Source organism: Homarus americanus, unplaced genomic scaffold (assembly GCF_018991925.1).
Source record: "Homarus americanus isolate GMGI-L3 unplaced genomic scaffold, GMGI_Hamer_2.0 scaffold39618, whole genome shotgun sequence".
In the NCBI taxonomy this organism is placed as follows: Eukaryota; Metazoa; Arthropoda; class Malacostraca; order Decapoda; family Nephropidae; genus Homarus; species Homarus americanus.
Window position 1 is genome coordinate 274,525 of NW_024716984.1, and position 13,176 is coordinate 287,700.

Genomic DNA, 13,176 nt, shown 5'->3' on the forward strand with positions numbered 1-13,176 from the left:
TGGAGGAGGAAGGAAGGAAGGGGAGGGAGGAAGGAAGCAGCCTGGGTGGAGGGAGGAGGGAAGGAAAATGGGTGGGAGGGAGGGAAGGAAGGCAGCTGCTGGGTGGAGGGAGAAAGAAGGCAGCTGGGTGAGGGAGGAAAGGAAGGCAAGGGTGGAGGGAGGGAAGGAAGGCACTGGGTGGGAGGGAGGGAGGAAGGCAGCTGCTGGGTGGAGGGAGAAAGGAAGGCAGCTGGGTGGGAGGGGAGGGAAAAGGGAAGAAGCAAGGTGGGAGGGAGGAAAGGAAGGCAGCTGCTGGGTGAGGGAGGAAGGAAGGCAGCTGCTGGTGGAGGGAGGAAAGGAAGGCAAGGGTGGAGGGAGGAAAGGAAGGCAGCTGGGTGGAGGGAGGGAAGGAAGCAGCTGGTGGAGGGAGGAGGGAAGGCAGCTGCTGGGTGGAGGGAGAAAGGAAGGCAGCTGGGTGGAGGAGGAAAGGAAGGCAGCTGGGTGGAGGGAGGAAAGGAAGGCAGCTGGGTGGAGGGAGGAAAGGAAGGTGCTGGGTGAGGAGGGAAGAAGGCAGCTGGAAGAGGGAGGAAAGGAAGCAGCTGGGTGGAGGGGGAAGGGACAGCTGGGTGGAGGGAGGAAAGGAAGGCAGCTGGGTGGAGGGAGGGAAGGAAGATACAAGGTGGAGGAGGGGGAAGGAAGGCAGCTGCTGGGGTGGAGGGGAGGGGAAGGAAGGCATGCTGGGTGGAGGGAGGGAAGGAAGGCGCTGCCAGGTGGAGGAGGGAAGGAAGGCAGCTGGGTGAGGGAGGAAAGGAAGGCAGCTGGGTGGGAGGGAGGGAAGAAGGCAGCTGCTGGGTGGAGGGAGGGAAGAAGGCAGCTGCTGGGTGGAGGGAGGAAGGAAGGCACAAGGGGTGGAGGAGGAAAGGAAGGCAGCTGCTGGGGTGGAGGGGAGGAAGGAAGGCAGCTGGGTGAGGGAGGAAGGAAGGGCAGCTGGGTGGGAGGAGGGGAAGGGAAGGCAGCTGCTGGGTGGAGGGAGAGGGAAGGAAGGCAGCTGGGTGGAGGAGGGAAGGAAGGCAGCTGGGGTGGAGGGAGGGGGAAGGAAGGCAGCTGCTGGGTGGAGGGAGGAAGGAAGGCAGCTGTGGAGGGAGGAGGGAAGGCAAAGGGGTGGATCAATGGGTGCCAAGGTCACGGGTCTCCACACACACACACACAAACACACATAACACACACACACACACACACACACACACACACACACAGACACACACACACACAAACACACATACACACCACACACACACAGACCACACACATGTATCAACACACACACACACACACATGCACACACACATGCAGCACACACACACACATAACACACAGACACACACACACACACACACACATAACACACACACACACACACAGACCACACATGCATGCAACACACACACACACACATGCATGCAAACACACACACACACATGCATGCAACACACACACACACACACACATGCATGCAACACACACACATGCATGCAACACACACACACACACACACACACACACACACACACACACACAGACCCCGCCTACGCTTCTCCAATGAATCTGTTTTGTGAATGAGCCGCTCACTTGTTCTTGGCGGTCCCTACTGTTGGCAAACCCCTGCCACCATCCTGCCTCCTGCCACCTCATTTCTACCTCCTGCCACCATCCTGCCTCCCCTGCCACCCACATTCCAACCTCCTGCCACCACTCAACCTCCCCGCCACCACCTCACCTCTGCCACACCACCAACCTCCCTGCCACCACTCAACCTCCCCGCCACCACTAACCTCCCCCTGCCACCACTAACCTCCCCACCACCATCCTGCCTCCCCTGCCACCACTAACCTCCTCCCCACACCATCCTGCCTCCTGCCACCACACTCAACCTCCCTCCCCTGCCACCACCAACCTCCCTGCCACCATCCTGCATATAGAGAATTGCATTTTGGTTGTATTGTTCAGCCAGGTGATGTCTGTGCTGTGTGTGATGTTCAGGTTGTGGTAGATGCTGCCTGGTTGTGGTAGATGTTGTCTGTTGGTAGATGTTGTTCAGGGGTAGATGTTCAGGTTGTGTTAGATGTTCAGGTTGTGGTAGATGTTGCTCAGGTTGTGGTAGATGTTGTTCAGGTTGTGGTAGATGTTGTTCAGGTTGTGGTAGATGTTGCTCAGGTTGTGTAGATGTTGTTCAGGTTGTGGTAGATGTTTAGGTTGTGGTAGATGTTGTTCAGGGTGTGTGCGATGTTGTTCAGGTTGTGGTAGATGTTCAGGTTGTGGTGATTTTGTTCAGGTTGTGGTAGATGTCAGGTTGTGGTAGATGTTGTTCAGGTTGTGGTAGATGTTGTTCAGGTTGTGGTAGATGTTCAGGTTGTGGTAGATGTTGTTCAGGTTGTGGTAGATGTTGCTCAGGTTGTGGTAGATGTTGTTCGGGTTGTGGTAGATGTTGTTCAGGTTGGGTAGATGTTGTTGTTTAGGTTGTGGTAGATGTTGCTCAGGTTGTGGTAGATGTTGTTCAGGTTGTGGTAGATGTTGCTCAGGTTGTGGTAGATGTTGCTCAGGTTGTGGTAGATGTTGCTCAGGTTGTGGTAGATGTTCAGGTTGTGGTAGATGTTCAGGTTGTGGTAGATGTTGTTCAAGGTTGTAGTAGATGTTGTTCAGGTTGTGGTAGATGTTGTTCAGGTTGTGGTAGATGTTGCTCAGGTTGTGGTAGATGTTGTTCAGGTTGTGGTAGATGTTGTTCAGGTTGTGGTAGATGTTGTTCAGTTGTGGTAGATGTTGTTCAGGTTGTAGGTGGTATTTTTTCAGGTTGTGGTAGATGTTGCTCAGGTTGTGGTAGATGTTGTTCAGGTTGTGGTAGATGTTGTTCAGGTTGTGGTAGATGTTCAGGTTGTGGTAGATGTTGTTCAGGTTGTGGTAGATGTTGTTCAGGTTGTGGTAGATGTTCAGGTTGTGGTAGATGTTGTTCAGGTTGTGGTAGATGTTGTTCAGGTTGTGGTAGATGTTATTCAGGTTGTGGTAGATGTTGTTCAGGTTGTGGTAGATGTTGTACATATGAATGTTCACTGTTTTGTGTTTATAGTCAGTTTTAAAGGTGCATTGAGTGGAGAGAGTTAATGGCACAGATTTTTGTCATGTACTAAAGGCTATCGTGTGTGTGTGTGTTATCGGTGAAAGAAGACGAAGGCTCCCTGGCAGGTTCTGACTCCTCCTACACTACGTTAAGTACTCAGACTGTTAAAGGTGAAAGCTGGAAATCTATTTTTAGACTCGTTGTCTGCACCTGGCTGGCCGGGCTCACGTGTCCCCTTGGCTGCCACACACACACACGCTAACACCGCCATATATCCTGCCTCATTCCTCTCACTCTTACTTACTCTTACCCTCTAGCTGACTTAAGGTTAGCTTTCTGGGATGGTGTGTTTGGAAGTATCTGTCATGATGAGGGTGAGGTAGAATAGCGGGGTTGTGAGGGGAGGTCGACGCTGGGTGGCTGCAGTCCAGGCGCCCCGCGTCGCTGAGTGGCCGGCCGGGAGGGGATCGGCAGCCGCTGGGCCAATCACAACCGCCGCTCCACACCCACACACCCTGCACCAACACACACACACACACGCACGCCCACCTCCTGCTGCCTCCAGCCCTACCTCCCTCCTTCCATCTTTCCTTCTCTTCACTCTCTATGTCCAATCTCCTTTTCTCTACCCTCTTTCTCCACCTTTTCTTCTCTTCCAGATTTTCACTCTCCTTCCCTCCATCTCGTTTAGTTTTCTTCCATGTCTTACCTTCATCTCTCCCATGTTCCCTAAAGTCTCTTTATCTGTCCCTCTCCATATCCTCCCTCCATCTCCACTTGGTGTGTCCCTCCTCCTGTTCCTCTCATATATGTATGTATGTACACAGATTCATACATTAGCTCTCACGCATCAAATACATTATAGTTTCTGTTAGACCTCATGAGTGGTTGGGGTGCGGGTACAGTATCTAAGGCAGGGAGGGTCTCGTGTAGGCGTCAGTGTACAGTACTCAATCTTATCTTCAGTCATGTCAGGTGAAAAGTTGGCGCGGTTTTTGGATCACTTGAAGATTAGCCTCCCCCCCCCCCAGCTTTTTTCACCCGATGATTAAGCATCCTCGTACTACCTGGGGGGGGGGGTACAGTGTTGAGATGGTTAATCTTCAGGTATTATGAATGTGAAGGTAGAGTGTGTGTACAGTATTATGAATGTGAAGGTAGAGTGTGTGTACAGTATTATGAATGAAGGTAGAGTGTGTGTACAGTATTATGAATGACGATAGAGTGTGTGTACAGTATAATGAATGAAGGTAGAGTGTGTGTACAGTATTATGAATGACGATAGAGTGTGTGTACAGTATTATGAATGAAGGTAGAGTGTGTGTGACTAGGTAATGTTAACACTTTATTATTTTAGTTAATTTAAAACAACACACATAACAATAGTGAGATCTGATTAAGTTCCTCTGATTTAATACAAAATTTTAATAGAAGATGATGGGGATCTTATTAGGAGTCTTGCTGGTGAGACCATAATCTCATTTAAGAAGAAGAATTGTGGTACAGATGTGTTGGTCACAAAGACTAAACCAATAACTGCTGCAGCTTGACAGAAGTAAGGTGAAGATTACTCCAGTTGGGTGCTAAAGAGACATGAAGACTCCTTATGTGACATGTAGAGGAGTGGGATAATCATCTTTAAGGTTAACAAACATTTATTTCTGTATTGACGAAAGTTGGGGTGAGGGGAAGTGGTATACTGTACAGTAGTGAGTGGATTTGGGAGTCTAAGAACACATCGCTATTTTTACCATGAGAAGTTAATTTTGATGGAGAACAAGATCCAATAGAACTTAACCTCAGTCTCTGTCAAGGTCTTCTCAACCACACTCTTGGTCTATCACAAATGAATTCCATGATAAAAGAATTTTAATGCGTAAATGTAGATTTCAATATACAGTACTGTACATTTTAATTCTCTCCATCCACAACTAATTTGTTGACTTTGTGTTTATGTTGTGAGTATTATTGTTGAGTCATTAACTTTGATATTCTGGAGTGGTATTACAGTACATGTTTCTTAATAGTCTTAACAATGTCACTTGTTTCTTCAGGATCGCAAATGGCCCAACATCATCCTCAAGTCCCCGGGCATCAAAACCCGCAACAAGGGAATGGTTCCTCCTCTACCAATTTTGTTCCAGCAGTCTGAGAGAGGAGGATCTAAACCTGTGGAGGGAGATGGGGAAGACACTCCTCCACAAATGTTGACGCCTCCCACTCCCACCTCCCCCTGCACTCCAACGTCACAACAGTCACATGCACCACACACAGCCGACAATGCCATCTTTGCACCTGTAGAGATTGGCACTGGCAGTAAGTTAATTTTGTCTTCAGTTGTACTCATTCCCATTCTTTTAATTTTTCGACATTACCGGGTAACCGTTTCCTCTCTCTGCTGAATAAAATCATCCAACATTAGCCAAATAAAACATTAAAAGTTATGTCCAGTAGTCAGGGGATTAAGTGAACATTTTTCACTGGTCTAGTATACTGTAAGAGTTAAACAGAAAATGAATAGGTAATAAATCATGGAACTTGCTTTATGCTTTATCTTTGTAATTCAGCAGTGGTTTCATATACTGTACTAGTGTCATGGTTGTGAGTGTATCCCTCTGGGTGTTTGTTTCTTATTGGAGGATTGAGGTTGACACGGCCGGATTCAGGAGTGGGCAAAGTGGGCAGCTGCCCAGGGGCCTCCACAATCTGGGGGCCTGAAGCTCAGTAATAACAAAATAACTAGAACAAATGGCTTTAAATTAGATAAATTCCGATTCAGAAAGGATATAGGCAAGCACTGGTTTGGTAATAGAGTTGTGGATATGTGGAATAGGCTACCGAGTGCTATAGTAGGATCGGGGACGCTAGGGAGCTTCAAGACGAAGTTGGATAGGCACATGGAAGTGCTGGGATGGGTGTGAAAGGGATCTGCCCTGTATGGGCCAGTCGGCCTCCTGCAGTATCCCACTTCCTTATGTTCTTATATTACAATACGGTATTTGATTTACTTGTTTATTCATTTGGATTATTTTTATTTTCATTCTTTAAAATTCATGTTTATCTATTCCATCACGTAAAACTATGTTCAGCAAGAAGCGTGATAGAAATTAGGCTAGCTACTCCTTGAAATTCATGAATACCTGGTACCTGGTTTTCCTATGAATCGTATATTTTTAATGAATGCTATTGTTTGTGTTGCTAATAATATATTTAGAATTCCACAAACATACATTGATTAAAAACGAAATAATGAAATTGAGATAAAAAAAAGATAAATAAAATATTTTTTTCATTATCACTTACATTACGAATGCCATCAGGGCACTGTGTTTGTTGACAGTCAGTTGGAGGGGGTTAGGTAGTGTAGTATTTTCCCGGGGGGCTTACAGCGCCCCCCGGAACTCCCAGATGTTTAGGCTCGCTTCACTCGCCACCCCACCCTCTTGGGTAGTTATAATGAGGGGGGCCTCCACAAAGAGGCTGCCCATGGGCCTCCACAGGTCTAATTCTGGCACTGGGTTGACACAATGCAAAGTACCAATAAAGAAACAGTATTGATCTTGTGGTGCTGAATGAAAGTTATTTTACTATGAGTGGAAGTGATAGATTTTTTGTCTCTCTGCATTTTTACATTAATGTTTGTGTAACCTGCTGGTGGATGTGATGGGGAGGCTGTTATGGCAGTTAGGTTGAACCATTGTTGTATGTCCTTAAGGAATTGTTGGAGTATATTTGATGAGGGTTTGACTTTAGTGTGTTGAGGGACCATTGCAAGGTGAAGGAAGTATTGTACTGCTAGCAATCACTTGTTTGTTACTCATGTTCTTTAATGTTATTCTGGAGGAAGGCATCAGGCCTTGGCATCTGTGTCTACATCCACTTCCTGGGGCCAAAAAGTTTGAATTTGGGTACTGGTTATCCTAGTGTCTTGGAAAAATTACCTGTAAATACCATTTGCAATCCTAATCTTTCAGAGCTTATTTTTGCTTTGTTTTTCTGTTATTCTGTGTATACAATACACTTAAGTAATCAATTATGCTAATTTCCCACTAAGAGAGAAAATGTGTTTTTGCTCCATAAAATCACCTTTTTGGACATTATATTCAATTTAATTTTTTACTTAAATATCTCAATACTGTACTGAACTGAACTGTACTGTACTGTACTGTACTGTACTGTACTGTACTGTACTGTACTGTACTGTACTGTACTGTACTGTACTGTACTGTGTAGGTATTCCTCAACACACACATAAAGGGTCTGGGTGGTCAAAAGGTTGGAATGATAATAACTTTCCCTAATACTGAGCACTACAATACCTTCTATATTTAAACAGGATAACATGGCTGTACCAGGACCTTTACTTTTCACTGATAACCATGTTTACCGATACTGATTAATGGGCTGATACCCCTTACACTCAGTGTATACTTATTCCAGTCTGAAGTATAATCTTTAATCTGGTCTTAAAGGAGGAAAAGTCTAAATATCCTTACTCTAGAGATTGTTATTGTAAATATTGGTTCAAACAGGATTGCAAGAATATGCTTTATATTGGAGCTGTACAGTATTACCGATACTATCTGCTTACCGATACCGATTAATCGGTGCATCCCTAATTATTAAGTACAATACAGTATAGATAATTGTGTTCTTGTGGTACAACAACATTCAGTGTTCAACATTGATTTATTTTTTTTTTTTTTTCAGATGTATTATCAAGTGCGACTGAGTTCCGAGGGATCATCAGTGGGTTTCCCAGCAACTTCCTGCCGCCTCAAGCACCACCACCGCCACCAGCATCTCCACAGGCTCCTCCACCTCCACTACCACCAAGAGTACGCAAAAGAGAACCCTCTATTGGGGACACGTCACCCAAGGTAAACCTTTATTTTTGTCATAGGAGAGTTTTGATATAGGTCATATAACTACTGTACCCACTAGATAGTATTACCTATATTTGTACTAATAATTGTGAAATACTGTACAGCTACCAATGAGTTATTGGCCATGAAAGTCAGGCCCAATTGTTTTTTGAGTTGACATTATTGTGATGTGAAACATGGATACAAGAGGTGAAAGCAAATTTGAAATGATATTACTGTATTGACTTGTGTATTGCTGTACTGACTTGTGTATTACTGTACTGACTTGTGTATTGCTGTACTGACTTGTGTATTGCTGTACTGACTTGTGTATTGCTGTACTGACTTGTATAAAAGCAATATTTGGGCTATAGAAAACAACAAGTACAGAAAGATGTATTGGATAAAATCACAACCAGTGTGCTGAGGTGATATAAACATGTGGAGAGAAGGTAAAATTAAATACTGTAGTATAGTTAACCCTCAATAACTCGACTCATAAAGGGCTCTGGCCTGGCTGAGTTATCCCAAATTCTGACTTATCGAGGCTCTTTCCTCTTCTACAAAAATACAACAATAAAAAATTATCGACCCACATACTGTATGTGTACATGTAATTACTAAATGTAAAAAGGTAACACTTACCAACACTGTAGATGAAGAATGAAGTATCATAGTAGGTGAGACAGATTTTCCCCAGATAATTTTATATATCTCGGTATTTCCCGAGTTATACTACAATACATTCCGAGACCGTAGCCACGTTGAGTTATATGAGATTCCGAGTTATCGGATGCCGAGTTATCGAGGGTTTACTGTATTGATAAAAGATGATGTACAGTACAGGTACTGTATTTAGAATAATGAAAATGTTAATTACCTGTACACTATCCATGTAAGTTTTTTATCACATTTTTTTTATGCCTTTTACCATGAAACACATAAATATTTTGCCTTCCAAATAAAGTCATGTTAACCTTTAAAAAAATAATCTTACCTATGACCTTGTAGGTATATCAATAAAATGGTCAAAAGTTAAGTTTTGTTCACATTTCTTACAAAGGTTCAACTTACTGATTCATAATTTAGGTAAAAAAAAAAAAAAAATTTGAGTAATTAGTGTTAATTTATGACTGTTGAAATAATAATAATATACAATATATAACTGAGAGGAAGTTGGTAGGTGGAAGAGGAGATGGAAGGATGGGGTGAAAGAGACCATAAATGATGATGATGATGATGAGTTAGTTTTTGGAAGGCTCTATAACTGATGGGTGTTGGGGCCTTGTTATGTGAGGGAAACACCCTACTTGAATACATCTGTTTCAGTGACAAGAATAAATGAATGACAGCAAATGAAGGAGAATGTGTGTGTGCATTTTAAAGTTTATATATATATATATATATATATATATATATATATATATATATATATATATATATATATATATATATATATATATATATATATATATATATATATATATATATATATATATATATATATTATTTTATTTTATTTTATATTTATTATTTTTTTTCTCTCATTCTGCAGGTGAAACAGGCACCAGATGCTCCTGAATTACCCCCACGGGATGTTTCCCCGCCTCCTATTCCACCACGTACAGCCACGCTGCCCCGTATGCATTCTTCAGGGGGGCTGCAACATGGTCCCACACATCATCATCATGCACCAATAGGACATCCTTTACATTCTGGTAGTCTTCACCATCCACCCTCTCATCACCATCACACACACCATCATCGGCAAACCCCTCCATCATTGTTAGCTCCTCCACCGCCCCCTCAACAGTACCAGTTGGATCCACCTCCGCACCGTCGCAACAACTCAGTGGACCTGTCCTCACCTACTCCCCTCGCACGAAGACACACTAATGGACCTCAAACAGGTAAAATGCATACAACACATTCATTTAATTTTTCAAGACTTACACAAATTTTTTCTACGTTTTCTGACACACTTCTCTTAAATTATAATTAATGCTACATATTGTACAGTGCTTTGCTTTAAAACAACTCCTTCACATGAAGACTTAATGTTTTGTGCAAAATTCTTTACCAGATGTTGTTAGTATATAATTTAATTCCCTTTGACACTAGAATGTGCAGATGTATAAGCACACCTCTTATACCATTTTAGATGCATTTCTGAAAACCAGAGCACTATAAGAAACAGCTCTAAAGGAGGTCATTATAATAGGTTCAAATAGATATATTCTCAACATTACAACCAAATAGAGAGGGGGGGGATTTATGACTGTCCATACACATTCATATAGACCATCAACACATTTTATTTTGTATAAATGAATAGTTTCATAGAAAACATAACTTAACATAATTATATAATCTAATTTGGGTACAGTATAATTTGTCAATCTTATGATGGATTTAATTATTTCAAGGGTAATTAATTAATGAATTTACTGGAATTTCTAGATTTTGAACCCGGATCCTTAACCACCATGTAAAGGAGTACTGTAACTTTGTATGAAATTTGAACAAAATCAATTTTTTACCTCATGCTCAAACAGTGGGTAACAGGCCAATACACGATAAAATGCCTTTTCTCTGGAAACTGAAAACTAGCATGTTTATAAAGATAGTCTATGTTACTGAGAAACATAGAACAGTTTACTGAATTGGCAACTAGCCCATCAGCTGATGCTCACAACAAAACGTGATGTTCTAAGGATTTCGTTAATCGAATTTTTGTTCGTTCACCAAATTGAAGATTCTTATGGAAGGTAATTCGTTAACCGAAATTTCGTTAACCAAGGAACCACTGTACATGCTAGTTAAGGATCTGGGTACGTTATCTAGAGATTTGAGCACCAGTACTGACTGTTCGTACTCTGAGATTAAGTATTCATCATCTTTATTATTTGCAGGAAACTGTACTTTAGGTAAAAAAACAGAATTGGCTAAATTTTTTACATCTTAGTTTTCTTCGCAGGGCTACCAGGAAGTAGCATGAACGACACTCCAACCGACCCCAATGACCACCCGCCCACGCCACCTCCAAGACTCTCCAACCGTCAAACATTCTCTTTCTCTTATGAGCAGCACCACTCCTAGACCCAGCCCCTCAGCCGTGTAGTAGATATGTTACCTGGCCACTTAGGAGCCCTCATGTATCTAAGCTTTGTTATGGCTGCAAGATATCCTAGTATTTTACTTTTTTATTATATTATGGTTTTTTTTTATACATACCTGTATTTGCTTACCTATTGTACTGAACCCATTTATAATCTTTTAGATTACAGCTGAAAGTTTAAAATGATAAGAGAAATCAATTTGTAACACTGCCAAAGAAAGTTTTGCTACCTTAGAGCTCTGTCACAGTGCCCAGTGTTTCCATAACTGCAGGGGAATTCCTTTATTTCACAATCTTTATCTCATGAAATAGTATTTTTTAGGACTTTTGTGTGGGTATGTAAGTGACTCTCAAGCTCAGGAGTAAATCTTGCAGGATGACAGTCACTGCCCTCCTGTACAGGTGATCCTGTCAATCATGTAAAGACAATTTTTTAGAAAATAAATTTTATTAAACTACTAAACCCATTCAAAAGCAAATGTTTTTGAAGGAGAAACACCAAGACACTGGTTGAAGAGAATAATTCAATTCTTCTTATTTATAAAGAGACGAGCAGTAAAATATACTTCTTGCATATTCTATTTCTGCAGTAGGTATAAAGCTTTTCTATAATACAGTACTGCATTTAATATTGCCAGTCACTAAATTTGTGTAAGAGTGCAGTTATTACATTGTTCTCATTATAATAAACACTGGGCTTTGTTGTTTTCTATCAATGAGGAATTAAGAGGCCAATTTCGTCTTGACAAAACATGAAAATACTTTTAAATAATTTTCCATAATTATAAGTAATTGGCAACTAAATTTATTTCAAATGTCGGTATTGCAAGGGTTAGGTGACTTATATAATGTAATTGGGTTCTTTTTAACATTGCTATTTATGGGCCATCGGACACAGTGACAGTCAACCCTTGCTTATACAACATTCATACTGTAATGCATTTAAAGCTGCTTTTTTTTAATTATAATTTTATGAACAGTAAACCATGATTGTGGGGAGAGAGAGAGAACACATGTATGGTGTGGTAAAGAAAAGATGGGATTTTATATTTAGTTTTTGGGAACTAAAAAGTTCTCTTGTAGATTTTAGTTCTTTTACTTAGTTATGACCAGTCATAAATTGGTAATTCACTTGAGGATCCATTTTATAATTAAAATGATTTTATAAATTCTTAGCAGTGCTATAATGTATGATTATTCATATATTGTTATCAGTATGTAAACTATAGTATAAGCAAGGTATGACTTTACCAAGGTGAAAGAGTGATGATAAGTCATAACAATAGTCTAGTATTTCTAGTTGCTGCTATGCTCGTTTCCAAGTAGACTTCAGTAGGTTGTACGCAGTTGCTCAAAATATCTATTTCCACCTTAATCAATTCTTTATAGTTGTTCATTTGATTAAAATTATAATCCAAAAATTTAAAGGAATGTGAAATATAATGAATCTTCTAACAACATTCAAACTTACTGTATACATCTCTGTCTGGTTAGTCAAAAACATGTTTTCCAGACATATTTTTACAAGGCTAGATTATATACAGAAGTCCCCTCTTATGAAGACTAGTTTCTATATACTGTACAGTATATATATATATATATATATATATATATATATATATATATATATATATATATATATATATATATATATATATATATATATATATATATATATATATATATATATATATATATATATATATATATATATATATATATATATATAATTTTTCTCCATAAAATTAAAAATTACCTCTTAGGAGTCCAAGCTAAAAGTGCCTAGTGTATTGAGCATTCCAACGAGCCATAGCATGTGAATTACTAGTGTATTTCAGTTGATGTATCCAGTCGCTGTCGTTTGGCCAGTGCCTGGTTGGCACAGTCACAAATTGTGCAGCTTTTTGTTTATATTTATTAGATGTTTGCTAATTCCTTGTATACAAACTTCATGTTCTACCACAATTTCATGCAGACTTGGGATGTATAAAGATGTTCTGTACCTCACAATGCTCTACATGGTCTGGAGGGCATGTCTTTATAGGAGCAGAGTGATGTGACTCCATATGACCCAGGCCTGCATGATAATGTGTTCAATAACA

At 41.0% G+C, this 13,176-nt stretch overlaps 1 protein-coding gene across 2 annotated transcripts in view; it reads left to right on the top strand.

Moving 5' to 3' along the window:
• LOC121858774 (son of sevenless homolog 2-like) overlaps positions 1-12,668 on the top strand; it is a 64,985-nt gene extending 52,317 nt beyond the window's left edge. Inside the window, exons 24-27 of one of the 2 annotated variants that reach the window (XM_042355404.1) lie at positions 5,146-5,407; positions 7,802-7,971; positions 9,512-9,866; positions 10,922-12,668. In XM_042355404.1, coding sequence (XP_042211338.1) covers positions 5,146-5,407; positions 7,802-7,971; positions 9,512-9,866; positions 10,922-11,055 — 921 coding nt within the window. In that variant the 3' untranslated portion in view covers positions 11,056-12,668. The remainder of the gene's footprint in view (positions 1-5,145; positions 5,408-7,801; positions 7,972-9,511; positions 9,867-10,921) is intronic. The other variant, XM_042355405.1, reaches the window with a different exon arrangement.
• The last annotated feature ends 508 nt before the right edge of the window (positions 12,669-13,176 follow it).